Source organism: Aplysia californica, unplaced genomic scaffold (genome assembly GCF_000002075.1).
Source record: "Aplysia californica isolate F4 #8 unplaced genomic scaffold, AplCal3.0 scaffold00238, whole genome shotgun sequence".
NCBI lineage: Eukaryota > Metazoa > Mollusca > Gastropoda > Aplysiida > Aplysiidae > Aplysia > Aplysia californica.
Genome location: NW_004797508.1, coordinates 926,474 through 950,711, shown reverse-complemented (window position 1 = coordinate 950,711; position 24,238 = coordinate 926,474). Strand labels below are relative to the sequence as shown.

The 24,238-nt window shown below is 42.6% G+C and overlaps 1 protein-coding gene across 1 annotated transcript in view; it reads right to left on the bottom strand.

Annotated features, from left to right (window-relative positions):
• Positions 1–1,241: 1,241 nt before the first annotated feature.
• Positions 1,242–24,238, bottom strand: part of LOC101849216 (unhealthy ribosome biogenesis protein 2 homolog) — a gene marked incomplete in the record, with an annotated part of 76,489 nt that continues 53,492 nt past the window's right edge. The window contains 6 exon segments of the mRNA XM_035970225.1: positions 1,242–1,457; positions 2,054–2,209; positions 3,244–3,366; positions 4,875–5,495; positions 6,097–6,483; positions 15,485–15,568. Coding sequence (XP_035826118.1) covers positions 1,242–1,457; positions 2,054–2,209; positions 3,244–3,366; positions 4,875–5,495; positions 6,097–6,483; positions 15,485–15,568 — 1,587 coding nt within the window.

Here is a 24,238-nt window from a genome sequence, read left to right as displayed (position 1 = left end):
ACCCTCTCCCGCCGAATGTCTCTGACACCCACACCTGTCTCTACATCACACAGGGTCCTTTGCACATGTCGCTACGACAACTCCCCACAATCTCATCTCTCTCCATAAGTGTGGGTCTCATTCAACTCAAAATTTAAAAAAAGGAGGAACTTTCCGTGTGATCGCGAAAGAAGACCATTTTCGAGAGACAACCACAAATTTCATACCAATTTGAGAGTTTCGAAGATAATTTCAAGTAAGAGTCACTTACCAAACCTTTACAACCTTGATTATGTTTATAGAAAGTGGTGGCGCATAAGCTGTAACAGAGTTTAGCGGAGGAAAAGGCAGTAGCGGAAATCTGCTAAATAGCGGAATATTGAGAACCATGATAAGACAAATAAGAGTAGAGAGGCCTTCCCATATGATATCTGTCTCGATAATCACGCCCACTCTTTACATCATACCATCAGAGAGGCCCTCCATATCTATGTGTCTGACACCCCCCCCCCTTTTCAGGCTCAAAGAGAGAGCCCTCCCCCAGCCCCACCGCCTCCCTTCCCTACATCTCTGACACATACCCTCCCCCCTCTTCTTCAGCCCACCGCCTCCCTTCCCTACATCTCTGACACATACCCTCCCCCCTCTTCTTCAGACAGGTGGGCCCTCCAACATTTAACCAACCCCCTTCCCCCTTGCCACGGGTATCTCTTTACATCAGAGGGACAGAGAGACCATCGCACATGTCTCCCCTTTCCCCATCAGCTCTGTCTACTCTCTAGAACACATCAGATGGCTGTATAAGCCCTCCTTCGTGTCCTACCCCTTCCCACCCTACCTCGCCTCTCTTTACACATCACCCAAACCAGTATCATCAGTGGTGTAGTGGAAAAGCTCTTCTTCAAAGCATGCAGATCACATAGTTTGATTCCTGAGAGAAAATATACCTTTTATCAAGTATCACTCTCAGCGCGTTGGTCCTGATAAGCAGTATAGAAGCAGCCTGGCTGCTAATTCATCTAAAAACAGTGTCGATGGAGGCTGAAAACACTTACACAATCATACTGCACTTTCTCCATTGAACAAGACCAGAACTAGTGACAAGTCAAACCCTTGACAAACAAACAATCTGATTGGACCCCAGTAAAAAAAAAAAATCAAACCCTCAACAAGCAAGCCATCTGATTGGTCCCCAGGAACAAACCTAGAGTCTAAGCCATGACATAAAAATGATCTGATTGGACCTCAGTAACAAAACAAACTCATGACAAACAAGTGTTCTTATTGTAGCCCAGCGCAAAAAGGATATTGTTGAGGAGATGTAGAACGGCTGGTATGGCGCTCAGCGCACTGTTGGTGTGATAGACCAGGGTCGTGTTCAACAGTCGGTAAATACTCATCACGTCTGCTGCCGAGGCCAAGGTGAAGGTCATGCCCGCATGCAGGCACAGCAAGGTCATACGAGGGGTCACCACGCTCTGGTTGGGGTGGGGGAAAAGGGAGACAGTTACAAAGAGAGATGGGGGGAGGGGGGAGGGGAGCAGAAAGTGTAGACAGCGGTGGGAGGGGGGGGGGGAGGGAGAGCCAGAAGGGGGGATGGAGGGGGACAATGGAATGTAAAAATTCAATAATTGATATACATTTACACATGAATTTTACAAATATGTCTTTATATATACAATTAATGGAGTCCACTTAAACTGAAATATGTGGGACCAATGAATTTTCTTCGATTCAGCCAGCTTTTCAGCTTAAAGAGGTTGCTTGAATAGAAAAAAAACTAACTCACTAACAAAAGAAAAACAAACAAAGTAAAATTCAGGGTACAAAACTTAACAAAACTCTGTACAAAACCAAACAAAACCCAGTGTACAAAAAAGAATTAACAAAGTGTACAAAAAAATAAACAAAATTCAGTGTATAAAAAGTTTACAGAACTCAAGAGTACGAGGGTTTACAACAAAATAAACAAAACTCTTTGAACAAAAAATAAACAAAATTCAGTGTACAAAAAATTAACAAAACTCAAGAGTACAAAAATTAAACAAAACTCATTGTACAAAGCAAAACTCACTTTCCCTAAGTGGACAAAATCAGTCACTGCCTCAATGAGAAATCTAGACACGCTCCGCACAGGTCGACGTTTGTGCGAGACATACGTGTCTGTCTGTGAGTTCGAATCCTTGAGGGACTCGAAATGTTCCAGTAGTGACAGCAGTGCAGATAGAGACTAGGAAGAACAGGGAGAGAAAGAAGGGGGGAGGGGGGGGGGGGGGTGAAAATAGATCAGCAGCAGCATCTTCTAACCACTTCAAATCTAACTTCAACACAACAAAAACATCAGGCAGAACATTACTCATAAAATAGAGGGTGTTGAGGGCAAATAATCAAAGTCAACCGTACCCTAATCCTACCCCCAATGTGTCCTTTGTGTGGCTATACATATGAAACTGTACAGCCCTAAATGATATCAGAGCTACACTTTTCCCTCGGAGACCTAACATTGAAACACACTCTATGGAACATTACAGCAACTGCAGCAAACCTGCACTTATCACGCTGTCAAAAATAACAAATCCATCAGTTCCCTCACCACAACAACAATTTTAATTGTGTATTTATGAATGTATATGTGTATGTATCAATGCATGAATGTATTTATAATACTAGCTGGGTACCCGTTCGATGAACGGATTCAAAAGAATCGATCTTCAAGTAACTGTGGAACCAGTGCACAATGACGTCTTAGAAGACGGACTTTCCCAAGATTAGATCTAGACCAAACTAATGAAAAACTGAAAATTAAACTACAGAGACTTCAGACTCCTTAATATAACTGTGCACCTTTTAAATGATTCTGAACCACCCTTCATTTTTTCAAATTCGAAAGTTAAGTGGTTCGGAAATTTTAGGTGACCAAAGTGATGAAATTTCACAAACAGGTACAGTATGTATGTATGTATGTATGTATGTATGTATGTATGTATGTATGTATGTATGTATGTATGTATGTATGTATGGTATGTATGGTATGGTATGGTATGGTATGGTATGGTATGGTATGTATGGTATATTATGTATGTATGGTATGGTATGTATGTATGTATGGTGTGTGTGTGTGTGTGTGCGCGCGCGCGCGTGTGTGTGTGTATGTATATGTTTGCCATTGTAAACCAAAAAGCCCTTTTGGGATCAATAAAATGTCATTTGTTTTACTTTTTATTTTATAAATCTAACAATGAGCCGACAAAGGCGAGGCCTCACCTGGTACATGTGGGAGAAAAAGAGGTGAGTGAGCGCCGGCGTGAGGTGTGGGGATGTGGTCAGTCGCTGCCACACAGCACACAGCAGGTACACCACAGGCTCCGGCACTTGACCAGCTGGACTCTGGACATGGGAGATATACAGACAGGTGTGAGGGTCAGTGTGAGGGTCAGTGTGAATTGTGTGAGGGTGAGGGTGAGGGTAAGAGTGAGAGTCAGTGTGAGGGTCAGCATGAAGGTTAGTGTGAGCGAGAGTCAGTGTGAGGGTCAGAGTGAGGGTCAGAGTGAGGGTCAGCATGAGGGTCAATGTGTGGGTCAGTGTGACGGTCAGTGGGAATTGTGTGAAGGTCAGTGTGAGGGTTTGAGTGAGGTTCTGAGGTTCAGTGTGAGAATCAGCGTGCATGAGAGTGTGTGAGTGTGTGTGTGTGTGTGGTGTGTGTGTGCGGGGGAGTAGGTTAACATATAAGTCTGTTTCAGCTACTATAATCGTGATGTAATTATATGACACTTCATTAAATCTGAGAATTCATTTAACTCTTTTTATCCTAGCCGTACCCCCACGGACTCTGTGCCCGTCCTGGGGCCGTCGCGCCGTATGAGTCGGAAGTCAGTGCGTATAGTTCAAAGTGCTATATTTCTTACATTTACTCTGAGGTTTTAAGGAAATTTGGCAGTTAGAAATTGAATGTAGCTTTTGCAAATGTATGTGGTTAGGAAATACACCAATAGCACAATGTAGATTTTGAGGTGTATTCCACCCTCGAACTTGACACTGATTGCCGCGCCCACGACGTCCTATTGGATTTTATAGATCTAGATCTACCCATCGAGCACGAATTCCAGCACCGACCCCTTCACCATGATCTGAATCGCTATTTGATGAGTCTAAGTCCTGTTTCTTATCATCCAAAACGGAATTTACGGCATTTATTTCAGAGCCACTTTCATCAAATTAGTATCATTCCCCCTCACAACCCAGCGCCACTTAAAAAAAATACTTCGTCGGTCGTGAATGTGCGTTTTCGAGACAACTTTCAAGCTTCTACACCCATCAAAAACAAAGAAACCACAGTTCATTGGAAAATTAAAATATTCAGGCAGAGCTAGCATCGCCGTATTTGCGTATTTTGGTAATTACAAGCAGAACTAGCTTCTTTGACATGACCATATCGCTGTTCCGAGAATACTCGTAGCCCGGACTGGTCCTCGTTACGAGTATACTCGTAGCCCGGATAAAAAGAGTTAAAGAGCAGAACCCCCAACCTGCACTTCCCTGGGAAAAAAAGAGCATTTTAAAAAAATGATTGCACTACACTGTAGAAACATAAAGTATTTATTTCTTACTTAAACAACTAATAGGTCTAATCCATTACCCCTCCCCCCCCCCTCCACATGTCCACTCACCAACTGAGAGATCAAATGCTCCCAACCCCCTTCCCACTCCTTTCCAACCATCAAGACATCAAATTGGACATCCATCCACCAACTATATAAAAAAATCCTTTCTCCCCCCCCCTCCCCGATAATCCACTCACCAACTGAGAAATCAAATTCTCCCCAGCCCCCACCTTTCCCCCTTAATATCCACTCACAAATTGAGAAATGATATCCTCCCACAAGACAGACACTCACCAACTGAGAGACCAAATCCTCCAACAGCTGAGAGAACAGGTCAGGGTCACTAGTCTCCATGATGCCCGTGAGCAGATCCAGCCACAGGGTCATACGTGTCGGCCACTCACTCAGAACGTCTAGGGAAACTTCCGGAACACCACCATCCCCATCCCCTTCTCCCCCAACGCCCTGAACACACCCCTCCCTACCCTCCCCCACCACCCCGGTAACCTTCTTCATACCCCTGTCATTATCATTAAAATCTAGACACATCCCCTCCTCCCTCCTCTTCTCCTTCCCCACCACCCTCGATTTCTCATCCTCTGTTGTTCTCTCGTTCTCATACCCACACCCGCTACCATCACCCCCATTAACACCGTCATTCTTACTAACACCTCCACCATCTACTTCTGCAATAACCCGCGACATTTCCCTCTGAGCAACAGAGAGCAGCGACCTCCACATTTCACAGAGGTCAGAGGTCATGAAAAGACTGAAGATATCGCCTGAGTCAGGGTTAGTTTGACCACAAGGTGCAGGTGACGAATCAGCCGTTAGATCTTGCTGTGTCGTTGCCTGCTGACATCTCATGTGACAGTGACAACACTGATGCAGGAATCTCAGGTGGGCATCTTGTGTCTGGCGATGGAAAAACGGCAGCAAAGTCTGACAAGGATTCACCATAAAAAATAGATACAAAAATTTCAATCTTCGGAAAAAAAAAGCACAAACAAAAAACCAAAAAAAAACATGAAGAATAACAAAATCTTCTATTAACCTGTTTCACTGACAGACAGCTCTAAAAATACAAAAGAAAAGCAACTTACTTTCTAAAATTTAAAAATCCCAAACCAAAAGCCAGGATCAAACTATACTATCGTACATTTAAAAAATCAAGAACAAAAACTGCTGTCTTCAAATCTTCAAAATATTGAAAACAGAGACTGCTCCTTTTGAAAAATACTAAACAGAAATTATTTTTTTTAGCTTAAACGAAAACCAGAGTGAAATCTTACAATCTTCGATAAAAAGCAAAATCAAAACACACACTTTAATATCCAATACCTTTGGAAAAAAAAAAACAGAAAAAAACACTTAAAAAAAATATATATGCAAAAACCAAAAAAAACAACAACTTCACTCATGATCATATATAAAAATAAAACAAACAAGACTATATTTTGTAAAAATCCAAACAAACATATTATTAGGGTGCAAAAAGAAAAACCCCTCTACCGACCTGTTTGTCAGACTGATAGCCCTTCAGCTGTTTCAGGACAGACGCGATCATTTTCTTCAGCACCGCTTCCAGACTCTGATTGGCTGCTCGGTCTGCGGCTCTCGGCGACCACACAGACACCACCTCTCCCAGACACACCAGAGCGCCCATCCATGCCGTCGACCCTTCCGGCACACCTGCCACACACCCGGTCGTTGACATAGCCTCGCTCGTATCGGAAGACAGGGACTTTCTCTTACGGTTGCTTTTCTTTTTCTCCTTCTTCTTCCCCATCTCCTCTCCGTCAGTCTCCTCCCACATCTGTACATGAGTGACCACGGCCTTGGCCACCGTAAACACAATGTCCACCGCTGTTGACCTCAGTTCTGGTACGTGGTGGGACAGATACTGGAGTGGTTTATACAAAGGACATTAGTATATCGATAATGATAAAAACAACAGAATGCAAAACAGTAGTAACACTATCAAAAAATAACCACCAAACAATGATAATAATAGAAATAAAGATATTAATAATATATATGGCTCTTCGTCTATACAGACTGTAAATTTAGCTTACGATGGTCTCAAAGTTTTCTTCATGCAGCTTCTTTCATGGCTAATTCTTCCTATGTTTGAAGCGCAGATTCTGTAGCAGTGCTTGCATGTCAGTATCGTAGATCGAAGCTCTATATTTCCGCTGTTTTCCTTTCGTCGTTGGCGCTTCTCAGCCTGGTTGTTTCTAAAGCTGCTCTCTAGCATTATAGTTCGTTCCTTTATCATTTTCCTCCATGTTTTCCTGTCTTCAACTATTTCTTCCCAGATGCTAACATCTACTCCAAGCTTAGATAAGCTGTTTTTGCAGGTGTCTTTGTACCTCAATTTCGGTCTTCCTCTTGGTCTCTTTCCCTGGGCAAGTTCTCCATAGAGAAGTTGCTTCAGAATCCGGTTTTCGTCCATTCTCTTGACATGGCCCAGCCACCGCAATCTTTTTAAACACAGGATAGTTGTCACGCTCTGGAGGTTTGCGCGTGCCAACACTTCAACATTTGTAACCTTGTCACGCGACGAAATGCCTAAGATCTTGCGGCAGCATCTGAGATGGAAAATGTCGAGGCGCTTTTCTTGTCTGCTGTACAAGGTCCATGTTTCAGATCCATAAAGGAGTGTGCTGAGGACACATGCTTCGTAAATCTTGATCTTTGTTTTGACGGTTAATCTTTTGTTTTCCTATGCTCGTTTTGTCAGCCTTCCAAAAGTTGTTGCTGCTTTCCCTATCCTGGTGTTGATCTCATAATCAAGTGATCTAGTATAGCTGATGGTAGACCCCAGGTAACAGAACTTGTCCACTGTCCCAATTTCCTTGTCGTTCAGCCATATATGGCTCTGCTCTGCACCTTCTTGGGTAAGGATGACTGTTTTCTTAACACTGATGACCAAGCTAAATACCTTGCATGCTGTTGATAGACGGTCCATCATTGTTTGTAGGGTTGATTCACTGTGAGCAACAAGAGCAGCATCATCGGCGAAGAGAAGGTCTCGTACTGCTGTTTTGTTGATCTTGGTATTGGCCTTGAGTTGAGCAAGATTGAAGAGCGACCCATCAGTTTTTCAGTGGAGGAAGACATCCCCTGGTGACTCTTTAAATGCGTGTTGCAGTAAGACAGCAAAATAAATGCTAAAAAGGGTTGGTGCTAAGACACAACCTTGCTTTACTCCGCTATTGATGTTGAAACTGTTTGATGTTGAACCGTCAAACTGAATGGTGGCCTTCATATCTTTGTGGAATGAGATGATGAACTCTAGCATTATTGGGGGACAACCAATTTTTCCAAGCACCATGTACAGTCCTGATCTACTGACAGTATCAAAAGCCTTTGTCAGATCGACGAACGCAGTATGCAATGGCAGTTGTTGCTCCCTGCATTTTTATTGTAGCTGATGAATAGAAAAGATCATGTCCATTGTTGAGCGGTTTGATCTGAAACCGCATTGGCTCTCTGATAGGACTCTTTCTGCTAGTTTCTGAAGTTGCTTCAGGATGATCCTAGCGAAAGCTTTTCCAGTGATGCTTAGCAGTGAGATACCTCTGTAGTTGTTGCAATCTCCTTTGTCCCCTTTGTTTTTGTAGAGTGTGATAATTTTGGCATCTCTCATGTCATGTGGAATTTCTGCTTTCTGCCAACAAGTCGTTAGTAGCTTGTAGAGATATGGGAGGAGGGTCTCTTTGTTCTCTTTCAGTACTTCAGTAGGTATGTTGTCATTTCCTGCTGCTTTTCTGCAAGCGAGTTCATCGATTGCAGAGGAGAGTTCTTCTTCTGTTGGTGTTGTATCAAGTTCTGACATTTCGGAGAGCTGAGGAATGGCCTCATGCAGCTGTCTATCAACATGTAGTTCCTTTGAGTATAAGTCTGAATAATGTTCCACCCATCTTTCCATTTGTTTCTTCTTGTCTGTCAGCTGTTCACCTGTCGCAGACTTTAGAGGTGCCACTTTGTTTGCTGTTGGTCCAATAGCAACTCTGATGCTTTCATACATTTCCTGATATTACCTGTATCGCTGGCCTGTTGGATTTCTGAGCATAACTTGTCCCAGTACTGATCGGCACACTTTCTGGTTTCTCTTTGAAGGTTGGATTTTTAATGGCACGTAGTTGTTGCTTTGTACTCTCTGTTGGATTTGTGTTGTGTTCTATCAGGATCTTACGCTTTTTCTCGAGTAGTGGTTCGAGTGTTGATGCACTGGCTTCAACCCATTCCTCCTTGCAAGGTCTTTCTATTCCAAAAGTAATCGACACAGAATTATAAATTGTTGATCTCATGCTATTCCACATGTTGTCTGGGGATGAGCTATCTAGATGTTGGAGCTCTTCTTTAACATGTTCTTGAAATTTTGCCTTTAACGCTGGGTCTTTGGTATTTCCAGAGACAATGAACGTAAACGAGACCCGATACTCCCTGCGCTTTCGCGAATCTGGCCAGACGGTTAGCAACAGAAATAAGGGCGGTAAGTTCAAGCCAAGATGGCTGACGCAAAGAACACACATTGCAAGTGGTGTGCTGCGATAAATTGCACAAATTCGAAAAACAAAAGACCGGATTTAGCGTTCTTTCGGTTTCCCAAAGATCCAGAGAGGTAAGTAAAATGAGTTTAATTTGTTTAGTGTTGAGATTCTAGTTTCTGTCTATAGTAATGGGCTGGTACTACTAGATCATCTAGATTAGATCGGGTGTAAACAGTCATGCAGGCCTAGCCTAGGTGTACTGAGCTTACCGTAAGATCAAGTACAGGTTGAAACTGGCCTAGCCTATATCCAGTTGTAGATAGATCTAGATCTAGCCAGATATTCAAGAGTGTTACAACGCTAGATTTAGATTTATATCTAGATCTAGATCTAGTACATGTACTAGAGTGGTGTACGTGACTGAGAATAGTTGTAGGCCTACTCAGAATGTCATAGATCTATCATTCAGCGACTCTTAAATAAAAAGCATTCCTGCATATTTTGTCCTGGCATAGAATCTATATGGAACGAAGGAATTGTTGGGATTCCTTGTCTGACTCTGGAGTAATGTTGGATGTTTTTTTGATATATATATATACATGTCAATCTCCCCTTTGAGTGCTTTGTTTAAAAGTGTGACTTTTGCTCGAGCTTTGCGTTCTGATAGAGGTAGCCATTTCAGATTTTGAAGAAGTGAGGTACACGTATCTCTTTCTTCTCTTGAATTAAGGTGTTTGTAGCAAAACTGGCAGCCCTTCTTTGCATATTTTCTAAGGCTCCATTTTCTAATGTATCAATATTTGTTGTTGTATAAGGGTCCCATACTGAGCTACAAGAGTACTGTAGTTGTACTTGTAATTTATTGTTATAGACTTGAAAATTTAAAGATAGCTGTAGTGCGGTAAAGAATTTTGTTTGGCTTAGGTTAGGTCATTGAGTGCGTGTGTGTTAAGGGGGATAGGGAAATGTGGTGTGAGCATACAGCATGTAAAGTCTGACATTACATCTTACATTTTATCGGGGCTGGGGATGAAGGGTGGACTGTCAACAGATTAAAAATCACAGGCCTTACAGTTTGCTTTTCTTTTTGTCTCTAATCAGATGGAAACAGTGGGTCGTTAATACAAGGAGAAAGGATTTGGAGGGTAAATCGCCAGAACAACTCCACAGAAGTACAGTTTTATGCTCCCAGCACTTCGAACCTATTTGTTTCAGCACAACTGCATCTAAACGCCAGCCAATTACTAAAACTGCTGTTCCTACACTTTTTGACGTACCTAACCCACCCCCTAAATGTACTCCATCCCGCCCACCCCCATGAGAAAGATCTTTTGCTGAAGATGAGAATCTCGTTGCAATAGAAGATATTTTGCCCAATGAGTCCCATGACCCTGAATCCATATCTACATTTGATGAGACATCAAATGAAATTATTATTAATCTGAAGAAAAAACTGTGTGCGGAAAGAGCCAAGAACTGGCCTCTGAAGAAAAAAATGAAAAAACCTACTTGTGCTGAAAAAACAAAAAAGGCCAACTCAACCTTCACTGAGGACATGAGTACTTTAAGTGCTTTGCTAGATAAATATCTGCCCAAACATGCTCAGAACTTTGTCCTGTCCCGAGTACGTATGAGCAAGCTTGGTAAGAATGCTCGTAGGTGGAAATACCATGAAAAGAGTTTTACTCTGTCAATATACCATGCAAGCAGAAAAGCCTACCGCCTCTTACAGCAAGTCTTTCACCTGCCCAGCCCTAAGACTTTAACTAAGTCAGTGAAAAATGTGAACATCCACCCAGGAATAAATGAAAACATGCTAAAACTATTTAAGATCAAAGTAGACGCAATGTCTGAGCAGGAAAAGGTTTGCGCTATCATGTTTGATGAAATGTCTATTCAGCAAAGTGCGGTGTGTGATCCTTCGGGGGATTTGGTGGAAGTTTTTGAGGATTTCGGAGTCCTTGGAAGATCTCAGCATCAGGCAAACCACGCCCTTGTCTTTATGATTCGTGGCTTAACCATGAAGTGGAAACAGCCTGTCTCTTATGTTTTATCAAAAGGACCCACTAAACACAAAATGTTAACTACTTTGACTGTAGATGTCATTAAAAAAGTGTTAGAAATCGGGTGACGACAAAAGAGCCGTATTTCATCTTGCAAGGTCACAAAATGTTCTGTTTGTATGACCCTCCTCATTTAATAAAGAGTGTACGCAACAACATGAAGAAGACAGGCTTTGAGGTTGGTGGAGAAGATGTCTCCTGGAAGTACATTGAAGAATTTTATTCAATGGATTCGAAGCAGAGTGTCAGAATGGCACCGAAACTTACAAACCACCACATTCGGTTGCCTGCCTTTGCTCACCTCAGCGTCTCGCTTGCGACACAAGTACTAAGCCACACAGTCGCTGCAGGAATTTACTCCATGATGTCCCTGGGAGCGCTACCACAAGAAGCCAGACACACAGTCAATTTTATTAAGCAGTTTGACAAGCTATTTAACTGTTTCAACAGCAGGTCTCTTTCGTGCTGTGGTCCGCTGAGACATGCTATCACACCTGGCTCACAACATGTCAAGTTCCTCGAGCAGATAGCACTCTGGTTGGAGACAGTAAATTCAAAAAACAAAACTGGCACACTCCCATGTATCGAAGGCTGGAAACTCTCTGTAAATTGTTTATTACAGCTGTGGGAAGAGCTCAAAGCAGTACACAACTTCCATCATCTAGTCACCAGTAGACTAAACCAAGACTGTTTGGAGAATTTGTTTTCCATCATTAGAGGAAAAGGAGGACACCGGTTCAACCCGGATGCTAAGAACTTCAGGAGCAGCCTCAGGCAAGTGATGGTGGACTCAGTCATGGTTGCAGGAGAGCGGAAAAATTGCAAAGATGACCTGGATGCATTTTTGTTCAATATTGAACATATCACCAGCAAAGGAGCTCCCAGCACTGTCAGGACTAGGTTACAACGAGATGTGCCCAAGCAACTCCAGCAAGCCATGATTGTAACCCCAGAAACTGTTTTCACGCAATCTGAAGAGAACATATGGGCATACATTGATGGTTATGTATCCTCCAAACTTCGGCCCATCCTCTGCGAGAGCTGTGTGAATCTTGTTTCCTCAAACAAAGATGCTTCCAATGTGAGCCACACCTTTCTGCTAGAGAAAAATTTTGACTACGCCAAAGTTGGTTTACAAGCACCATCTCCAGCTCTTCAGCATATTCTCTCCACTACGGAAGACATATTTCGTGCTGAAGTCGATATATCACTTCATGTTCCAGGACTGCGGTATAGGCTGATTCGGAAAATTATGGAAGCCACACAATCTAGCACCAATTTCAACTGCCCAAGTGAAAGATGTGACACACATTATTTAATTATCAATCTGTTCACAAACATCAGACTGCATCATAAAGTGAAATGCTTGGCACAATCTCACACAGACAGCAAGAAAAGGAAAGCAGCTGTCTTTCAGCACCTTTAAACTGGATCAAATTGAGATATTGGAACTAATACAACAGAGCAGGCAAGCAGTGAGGTAGGCAAAATTTTTTATCCTGTAACATTACTCTCTCTCTCTCCCCTTTCATCTAAAATGAATGCTAAAATCAGGAACAATATTAACATATATTAAATTAAAATCATCTTCCGTCAATCGCAATCCATCAGTTCAATTATACTGAATCAGCTGTTCACATAGAGCAAAGCAACCAGCCGGGCCAATCTTACCGCCCTAATCTATAAATAGATCCGCGGACGCGCATACGCTGGCAAGCCTACTAGCGTGTTGTACATGTTGTCACGGATGAGGCGGGCTGGCCGCAGCAAGCGTCAGGTCTCGTTTACGTACATTGTCTCTGGTATTTTCGATGTTAATCTTAGGTTTCTTTTGTTTTTCAGCTCTTGGTGTTTTCTTTGTGACTATCTTTGCCTAAGCTATAACAAAAAGGTGGTCTGTGTTGCAGTCTGCACTGTAGAAGGATCTTGTTTGCTTTACCATGTTGGCATCTTTCTTTCTGACGATGATGAGGTCGATTTGGTGCCAATGGCCTGATCTTGGATGGCACCAAGAAACCTTGTGTCTGTCCTTGCTACTGTAGAAGGTGTTAGTGATGCAAAAGTTGTTATTAGTGCAGAATTCTAGAGTCTCTGACCATTCTCGTTGATTTTTCCCAACCCAATAATATTAATAATAATATTAATAATAATAATAATGACAATAATGACTATAGTAACATAAATAATAATAACTATTCAAACAAATAATTTATAAAACCTTTTAATAATCTTCGCAATAACAAAGATATCACAAGGTTTTAAAAAACAAAACGATAACACTATTAATAATACTGCTACCAAGATCACAACTAAAATGTTCTTTGAGGAACAGGGTGTCCAGCAATATTTCCTGAAAAAATTTACTACCTGGAAAAAATTTTTACTACCCAGCAAATCAAGCCCCACACCAGCTCGAAAAAGGGAGTTAATTTGCGCCATCAATAACATATATATTATTATTACATAATATATGGAACAAAAAGAACACATAACAAAGTCCAGTCGACAAAATGGAGGATAGACAGACGATCGCAAACTTGCTTGCAGCTAGATTTAGTTTTTGTAAGGTTTTTACGGCGCTCGCAACTGCATGGGTGATATGAGCGACAAGGGGTGGATGTCAACAGAGAAGTCCAAACGGGGAATCAAGCTTCGACTATCAAGGCACCCCGGAAATAGTAGTTCACAAGCGTGACAAACATACAAAAGAAGTAGAGGAAAATGAAGATAGTAAAGAAAACGACAGAAAAGGCAGCAGTTCCCCCTATGCTGGTCCAGCACAGTATGAGCATGACATTGATAAATCAGCCCGTATTTACAATTCTACTGTGCATAAGAACATGTTAATATCCTTCCTTTGGGAAAGGCCTAAAGACCTTTCAGTCAGTATCACTGCCCTGGTGGTGGTGGGGGGGGGGGTAGATTTATACCTAACGTGTACACCACAGGGTGACAGCCAAACCGGCTTCTCCATTTTCCAGGGCCATGTTACACAACAACAACGCGCGCACACACACACGTAATGACTCGAGTAATCCTATTCAGTGTGAGAGGTGTAAGAACTGTGAGAGGGCAAGAGGCAGTGACACTGAAAATCTGCCAGTCTTGAACAGAAAGCTAAAATATTGTTCTAATTTACTATCACCCAACAAATGAAACGCGAACATGTTATTTCAATAACACGGCTTACAAGGTATGAAGGATCCCGATTCCACACAAGGCCTGCACCAACGCGCGTTTTGCAGAGGGCTCTAAATCTAATCAAAATTCTGAAATTTGCTTAGTTTTTGTCCTCTGGTGTTGCCTTCAGCCGATCCCCCTCTCCCCCGAGCGTATCTCTAAAAAAAATCAATATTCTAAATCCCTTCCCTACTCCGTAGTCCTATACTTCGCAACGCTCAGACTTTTTAATGAACTTTGGCGACCCCAACAAACGCCAGTGCTCACCGATGCCGTACCTTGTAGTGCCTCACGCGAAGGTTCACTGACCTGTCACGTTGGCGAACCCGACAATCTAAAAATCGGACGACGCTTGCATTTTCTTTTCCCCCCCCCCCCCCCCCCCCCCACCGACACACACACACACACAAGTGACAGCACGGTGAAGAGTCCGAGTAATGATTAAATTTTACTTGCACGGCGACACAGCATTTATACTTTACAACCTGCATATCACAAATGTTGCGTTATCAGTTTATCTTCGCCAAATTTAAGGGTGGTAACGAAAGCGAAAGTAGATCTCGATTTTCCCGATTGAGCCTCGGTGTCACATACACTTCCACCTGCCACCATAGCCGGTTTTTCGCGTGAAACGTACTCTCGGACGGGGAAAAGGTGAACGAATATTATACCACAATCGCGACCGGCAAATACGGAGTCATGTACAGCGGCTAGGGTTCACTGACAAGTCTTGCTGGCTTCATCACTCAGTATGCAGGCTAATTTACGACCGTTTTCCAAATTTCTACTACCTTCAAGGCAAATTTACTACCATTTACGACCTTTACGACCATGACTTTTTTACGAGTTTACGACTTTGCTGGACATCCTGGAAGAAATAAATCCTGCCATCGTTGTACAAGCCCCACTAGCCCATACCCCCCCTCCCCAACCATCCCTATACAAACCCCCCCTCCCTCCACACCATCCCTATACAACATTAACCATCCCCCACCCCAAACCTTTTCAGTTTAACTTACCCCCCCCCCCCCTTTTCCCCATCCCTATTTGAGCCCCTCATTCCCTATACAACCCCCCGCCCCAATCACTATAAAATCCCCACCATCCTAATAAAACCACCCTTAAGTCCATAGACAAAAAGTCCAGTCTCCTGCCCTCTGACCTTGTGACAGTTCCGGACAATGAGAGCGGTCGTGAGCACCTGGACAGTGTCCACTTGAGCAGACTTTCTGAAGGGAGCGACAAGCTGGGGACGAACAGACAGAAGGTAGTTTTAGTAAGTGTTTTACAGCACTTGCAACACAATAAGGTCATATAAGTGCCGAAGATTAGGGGTGTTACAAGAGAGTAACAACCACAAACAATAGATGTTTGATAGGAAAGAAGAAGCAAACCACACGAGAGCACCCGCCAACCACCCACACAGACAGAAGGTAGCAAGTGATTCGTACACAACGAACACAATGACTCATGGGTCAATATAAATGTATTAAGCCATATTAAAAACAATTCAGACTTGTAAAGAGATTGATTGATTGGGTAGATGTTTTACGGCACTATCGACACAATTTTGGTCATTTAAGCGCCAACAGGTTTCACCGCTACAAAATCAGACGTGTTTTTTAGTAAGAGTCTTTCAGAGCTCACAACTGCACACGATCACACTATTTTCATTATACTAAAAAGACGAACAAACATTTATAAAATTTTTTTGGTAAATATGGAAAAGGCTTATTTACATTTGTATATACAATATAAATTTCAGTGTATGTATACATACACCGATAAAAATAACTATATATTTTCATATTCTAATAGTCCAATTTCTTTTACATAACTTACAATTTTTCTTGGCTCTACGATGTCAAAAAGAGTCATAATATCTTTACATTTAAAATATTTCTCACGAACATAATTAAATTCGACACATTCCATTGTGCCAAACTGTGAAATCTGTGTTCGCACGCCACGCAAAAAGGAGCCTCCTCTCCTTCGAGGACGTGTGTGTGTCCTATCTTTAGTCGGGTAAAAATTACTTTTTCTCTTCATGGTAGAGATGGTTTCCTGGGCGTAAGTTTCGGTTGAATGTAATGGAGTTTGTTGTGTATTTGTTGATTCCAAATTTGGGACCAGGAGGATGTGATGTGTTTTTACTTTCGGTTTCATGTCAGAGAAAGGGATTTTACTATTTTTGTTTTCAGGTAGTTTTAGAGATTCTTTGGCAAATTGGTCAACGGCTTCGTTGCCATCAATGCCTACATGGCTTGGAAACCAAGCTATTGTAATAGTTTTTCCAGACTGATGTAGAAAATGCAGCTTAATGATAAGTTTTAAAATTCTGTTATCGGATTGATTGATTGATTGATTGGGTAGATGTTCTACGGCACTATCGACACAATTTTGGTCATTTAAGCGCCATCAGGTTTCACCGCTACAAAATCAGACGTGTTTTTAATAAAGAGTCTTTCGGAGCTCGCAACCGCAAACGATCACACTATTTCTGTTATGCTAAAAAGACGAACAAACATTTATAAAAAAAATGTTTAAATATGGAAAAGGCTTATTTACATTTGTGTATACAATACACATTTCAGTGTATGTATATATACACCGTATGTACAAATACACCGACACCGACAACTATATATTTTCACATTCTATTAAACAGTCCAATTTCTTTGATATAACTTAAAATTCTTCTAGGCTCTATGATGTCGAAAAGGGTCTTAATATCTTTACATTTAAAATATTTCTCAAGGATATAATTAAAGTCGACACATTCCATTAGGATGTGCCGAACTGTGAGATTTGTGTTGCACGCCACGCAAAAAGGAGCTTCCTCTCCTTCGAGGACGTGTGTGTGTCCTATCTTTAGTCGGGTAAAAATTACTTTTTCTCTTCATGGTAGAGATGGTTTCCTGGGCGTAAGTTTCGGTTGAATGTAATGGAGTTTGTTGTGTATTTGTTGATTCCAAATTTGGGACCAGGAGGATGTGATGTGGTTTTTTACTTTCGGTTTCATGTCAGAGAAAGGGATTTTACTATTTTTGTTTTCAGGTAGTTTTAGAGATTCTTTGGCAAATTGGTCAACGGCTTTGTTGCCATCAATGCCTACATGGCTTGGGAGCCAAGCTATTGTAATAGTTTTTCCAGACTGATGTAGAAAATGCAGTTTAATGATAAGTTTTAAAATTCTGTTGTCGGAGGTGTCAGAGCGCTCTAAAGATTTCAGACAAGAGAGAGAGTCTGAAAGGATTAGGAAAGTAGACTTGGTTGATTAATATTTAGGGCCATTTCAAGAGCTGTAGCCTCAGCAGTGTAGACTGAAGCTTCTGGGTGGAGTTTCCTTAAGCTTAAGCTGTGTGGCGATGCAAGGGCAGCAGCTCCTACTGAGGAGTCATTTTTGGATCCGTCTGTAAAGAGTTTCTCTGCTTCAGGGTATCTATTTATTAGCTGTTTGTATGAGTTTAAGTATGTAGTTTTGTCTGTAGACTTTTTGTTGTGTTTTTCAAGACCAGTATCTATGTTTGGTTTGGTTAAATGCCATGGAGGTATGCTGGACATGGCAAATGGCTCGATTATATATTCAGAAATATCAATGTCTTTGAGATCCTTCTGGATTTTTATTCCGAAAGGGCTTACTTTATTTCCTAAGGAGGATAGAGTTTTTAGATCTTCGGGAAGGCCAAAGACACATTTGTGGGCTGGGTTTTGGGGTACTGAGCTAAGTTTCAAAGCGTACTGAAAAGAGAGTTATTTCCTTCTAAGTTCTAAAGATGGTTCATGCGCTTCTGCCTGTAAACTTTCTACAGGTGAAGTACGGAAAGCGCCTAGGGCAAGGCGAAGGCCTTGGTTCTGAACAGGGTCTAAAATTTTAAGGTAAGACTTTCTGGCTGATCCGTAAACAGGACTGGCATAGTCCAGCCTGGAACGGGCAAGGGAACGGTAAAGTTGAAGAAGTATTTCAGTATCTCCTCCCCATTCAGGATTGGATAATACTTTTAAGGCGTTGAGAGCACCCTGACACCTCGTCTTTAGGTCTTTCAAGTGTGGTAGGAAAGAAAGTTTATTGTCGAAGATTACGCCCAGGAAACGAGCTTGTTTTTTAACAGGAATTTTCTCTCCAAACAAATATAAATCTGGGTGTCGCAGACAAAAATGTACCAAGTTTGTTTTTAATGTGGAAAATTTGAACCCGTGCCCGTTTGCCCAAGTTTCCAGTTTATGGAGTTGAAGCTGAAGCTGAAGCTGACGTTCAATGTGATCTGATTTGGATTTATAGCAGATCAGGAAGTTGTCAACGTAAAGTGAGCAGTCAATATTGTCTTGAAGGGTTCTTGTGATGGAATTGATTTTGATTTTGAAAAGAATGGGCGATAAGATGCTTCCCTGGGGGACGCCTTCTTCTTGGGTGTGTAAATTTGATAGGGTTGAACCTACTTTTACTTGAAATGATCGATCTTCCAAAAAGTTTTGTATAAATTCGGGAAGATTTCCGCGTAAGCCCAAGTCCCGCAGGTCTTTTAAAATACCATGTTTCCATGTGGTGTCGAAGGCTTTTTCTAAGGCGAAAAAAATAGCCACAAGGTGCTCTTTTCGAATGAAAGTTTCAAGTCGGACGAGATGGTCAATAGTAGAGCGATTTTTGCGAAAACCGCATTGGAAATTGGATAAGGAGTTTGAGGTTTTGAGAAACCACATTAGACGTTTGTTAATAAGTTTTTCCATAAGTTTGCAGAAACAGTTTGTAAGGGCTATGGGATGGTAGTTTGATGGGTTAGAGTGATCTTTTCCTGGTGTTGGGATTGGTATAATAGTGGCAAGACGCCAACTGTTCAGAAATTGTTGAGAATGCCAGAGTTCATTGTAAATATCAAGTAGGAGTGTTTTGTCTGGAAGACGTTTGATGATTTCGTTGTGTATTTGATCAGGGCCTGGAGCTGTGTTTGATAGTTACATTTTATGCAATATTACATTTTAATTCATTAAGAGAAAAGCTGCAATTATAGTTTTCTTCATTTGAAGAGGTAAAATCAACAGTTGTCTTTTCAGAAGACATCTTTACTTTTTGAATTCAGGGTTGTAATTGTGGGTAGAGGAATTTCCTGAAAGAGTTGATGCTATACAGTCAACTACTGTTTTTTCGGTTTCTACGAAGGAGTTATTCGGTTTTAGGATGTGTTTGATTGTGTCTTTTTCAGTACCTTTTAATTTCTTTATCATCTTCCAGACTTTGTACATTGGTGTGTTGTTGTTTATTTTAGAGACATAATTTCGAAAAGATGTTTTTTTTGGCTGTTCGGATTATTCTGCGTGCTTGGGCTCGCGCAATTTTTAAATTAATGAGGTCTTCATTTGTTTTAGAGTTGACGAACTTCCTGAGAGCTGATTTTTTGGCCGCAATAGCTTTTTGGCAGTCTTCAGTGAACCAACATTTATTTTTTCGGGGTTTGGTGGATAATTTTGGTATGCGTTTTTTAACGATTTCGAGAAGGGTTTCATGAAATCGTTCAAAAGTTTGTGTTTGTGTTTGAGATGGATTGAGTTTCTCTAGACATTCCATGTGAAACCCATCCCAGTCCGCTCTTTTAAGATTGAAACGGTCCGGGATAGGAGTTCGGTGTGGAATGTCTGGAATTAGGTTGATGGGGAAGTGGTCCGATCCGTGTGGGTCGTCCAGGACCGACCACTGAAAGTCTGGAATTAGGTCAGGATCACATAGGGTTATATCTATGGATGAAAAATTTAGGTCATTTGAATTTTGAAATGTTGGGGAATTGTCGTTAAAAATACTAGTATTGGTTTTTGTTAAGAAATCTATGATTTTACCTTTAGTGTCAGTTGGTTCATTTCCCCAAAGAGGGCTATGGGCATTAAAATCTCCCAACATGATGAAGGGTTGTGGGAGCTGGTCTCTGAGGTTTATTAGTTCTTTTAAAGATAGAGGATAATTTGGAGGGATGTATATTGAACAGATAGTTATAGGACGGTGTAGGGTGACCCTGACCGAAACTGTCTGTGTAGTGTTTGGTTATTTATTAAAATGGAGTTGCTCCCAGAGGCGATTTGGTTGTCGGTGTATATTTGGTTGTAAGTTTGATAGTTTTTTAATGTGAATGTGGGTGTTGGCAATTTAGTTTCTTGTAGACAGATTACATTTGGCGTGTGTGAGGTAAAAAAATAAGAGAGTTCTGCCTGATTTGCACGCAAACCACGAATGTTCCACTAAAGAACTGCCATTTTTATTTATTTTGAGGGCACGGGTTCGGTACATTTTTTTGGGGTCGTTGGTGACCTTTGTCTTTGTTTTGTTTTGCTGCGGTCACGGTGGACTGCAGCTTTTTTTGAAGGAGAGTGTGGAGAGGGAGGAGGACTGGAGTCCCGGATGCGGGTAGAAGAGGAAGAGCGGGTGCGGGGAGTGGGTGGAGGGGCATTATTGGATGAAGGATGATGGGATGGAGGTTGAAGCAATGAGGGTGTAGGATGTGGTGGTTTGTGTGAGGATGATGATGATGGTGAGGATGTTGTGGGTGAAGATGATGATGGTGAGGATGATGAGGGGGGTGAGGATGAAGAAGACGGCTGAGAGGGTGGTGATGAGGAGGGGGTGTGGGGAGATGGCAGATGGAGGGTGGGAGAGGTAGGAGGGGAGGAAGTGGACTCCATGTCCTCCTCCGTCTCCAGACTGGAGTGTTGTTTTTTGCAGGCGTTCTGCTTTCTATATGTCTGAAGGACCTTTCGGCTAGAGTTTACTGACCCTGGGACAGTCTTCAGTACTTCTGAATATGTTTTTGTTGCATTCTTCAGCGTCGATCCTTTTGGGTAAATCGTTGCTCTTGCTTGAGCGAACGTTCCGCCGTATTGGGCCCTGTGCTAGGATGGCTTTCTCCTGACACCACTTCGGACACTCCGTCGAAGATGCAGAGTGACCCCCCTGTCGACAATTTGGACACCAGGGATCTGCAGAGCAGGTCTCCCCAGAGTGTCCTTCCTTGCCGCAGCGAGGACACGCTGCACCACGACGACAGCGCAGCTGTGTGTATCCAAAGCGCTGACAGTTGAAACAGCGCATCGGTTTCGGTATATTATTATATGGTCTAACTTCGAGTTCAAAGTATGCAATGTCTAATTTTGTTGGTGGTGTGGGTGTATTGAAGGTAAGGATCCACGTGTTGGTACAGATTTCCTTGCCATCCCGCCGTATTTTGATACGACGAGCATGGACAATTCCATCGACTTCCTGAACCATCTCTTCTTCGGTACAGCCGCAGAGCTCTCGGCTTTTGATGACACCCTTGGATGTGTTCAGGCTTCTGTGAGGCTGAACACATACAGGGATGCCACCAAACGAGGTGCAGGCCAACAGTTTACCTGATTCAATGCAGGAACTGACTTGTATCAGGAGGTCCGTGGATCCTAGATTTTTTATATATTTTGGCTTGTGAATACCGAAATGTTTGAGTGATTTGTGAATTTTGAAGACGCTTAGTTAGTGAGATTTGTATCTTGTTTTTCATCTTTTGGGGAGATCACGTGACCACCTCAACAATGTTCTTTTTGGTAGGTCCCAGATGCTGACATTGTTGAGATGCTGACATTGTTGTCAGCATCTTCGCCCGAAAGGCCCTTCTTTCTCTTGCCCAGGCCAGAAGTTGCACCTGCTTCTCCTGTCTGGGACTTGGGAATTGGGGTGGGAGAAATGTTTTTGATTGAATCCATGTGTACTTTGTTTTTTATTCATCTCCAGGGCTCCCCACCCGCCACCGAGTCCAACAAGGGGACACCGCTCGGAAGTCCATAGCTGGTGTCAGGGCTACCCTGGAGGTATACTCCTAATCAAACGGCAAGAAATCTTGCCTTCCTAACCAACATTGGCCAAAAACCGGTTCTATGAACCGGTCGCAACCGATTGAGCGCAGCAGGCCACTGCACCCACCCGTCTAGACCGAATCCAGGGCCAAAGTAGCGTGTTGGTGAGGAAAGCCACACCTCAGCCACCAGGGTCCCCTTCTCCGGTCGTACGGGTCACACATCACGGTCAACGGGGTGCCTCGCGTTGAGGGGATTTGGGGTCTATTCTTTGCTGGACCGGACCTTCGGTCGACAAAACGGAAAGAAAGATAGATGGATAGAAAACATAACAAGAGCGGACAAAAGATGCCACCCCTACGTCAGAGAGCTAGTGACGTACGAGTGGCATCCCACCAGCGGGGGGTTACACCCCCTGTTGATGGGACAGCCAACTATTTTAATTTTATTCCCCAGTCAGCTCGGGGAAGGACGAAAGAAGAAGGAAGAAAGACGATAGAAGACAGACGATACACCAAAGCAAGTGTCGTCCATGTGCACCTGAGTGTAGATGTCCATGGGCAACAAATCGCCAGTGAAGGGGTTGCACCTCCTGCTGGCGGAGCAGTGGGTCTATTTATATCTCCCCGACCCACTGGGGGTAACTTGTAAAGAGGACTGAAGAGATAACTGAGAATAACTTTCTCAGAGAACTTTTATGATTTTAAAGTAAATCGATCTTGGGCGATGGGAGTAGACAAAGAGGATAATACAGATCGTTTGAGACCATCTGGGAAAAGAAATGAGTGGCAAAACTTGATCATCAGTGTCTGTTCAGATCAGGAACTTGAAGGAGGAGGAGGAGGAGGAGGAGGAGGAGGAGGAGGAGGAGGAGGAGGAGGAGGAGGAGAAGAAGAAAAAGAAGGAGAAGAAGAAGAAGAGGAGGAGGAGGAGGGGGGGGGGGCAAGGAGGGGAAGAGAAGAAGAAGGAGAGAAGGGTACAGAATTCCAGCAGATGGAGACACTTGCAATAAAAAAAACCTCCACACAAACGAATAAGCAAATCAAAATCCAAAGGGTGCCCAGCTATAGACAACGAAAGATCTTGTAAGTTTGTTAGTGTTTGAGTGCTTACTCAGCTGCTTCCCAGAAAGTCGAGACTGTTTCAGAATCTTTTTTTTTTTGTAAGTGTTTTACGGCGCTACAACTGCATAAGGTCATATGAGCGTGCGGGACACATTAAACATTTTCAATTGGTAAGAAATTTTGAATTTTGTGTGGGTGGCGGCTGAAGCCTACTCTTATCAATTTTAGTCTAGACCACCAAAGGATCTTTAACGAGCGCAACTTGCACACGAGCCCTCCAAGATTTTTCGCCCATGCCCAAGAAGCTGGGTGTAGAACTTTTCTACCAGAAGACAGGGGAGTGGCTGAAAGACAGCAGTACAAAGGAGCCAAGAGGAAGCAGTAGAACTGAAAGGCTGCAGAAAGAGGTGGGGGCAAAGGAGGTGAAGAAGGGGGTGGGGGCAGACAGAGGAGGCAAAAACAGACGACAGAACATTGCTAGAGAGCAGGAAAGGAGAAGAAAATTTATCGGTTGCTACCCGGATTTGAACCCGGGACCTTTGAATGAGGCCAACACCTTAACCTCTAGGCCACAAGAGCCCCCGTTATATAGTCTGCTAGGGTAAAGCGCAGTGCTTGCTGACGAGCAGGGATGTACGCTATACAAATATATGCTATTTTATTATCCATTATCTTCACTATTACTATTATTATTATGTGGTAGCTACAACACAAAAAATGGTTCAGAGACATGAAGGCTCAAAGCATCAGCAGCAAAGAAACTGCAGAGCTTCGTAAATGATGCCTACGAAGGATAGTGGTGATCAAGTGGTATGATCGAGTCACTAATGCAGAGATGCCAACCACAGAAAACCGAAATGAGTATTGGGAAATATGAAAATGTGTATTTTCAGGGGAAAATGTGTATTCCCCACGACCGACCGACCAACCAGTAGGCTAAAACAGCACCTGGACATGGATGGCTGGTGCCTTTATAAATAAATCATTGATGGTCGACCAACCAGTAATAGTAAAATGTTCAGGGTGTCCAGCAATATTTCCTG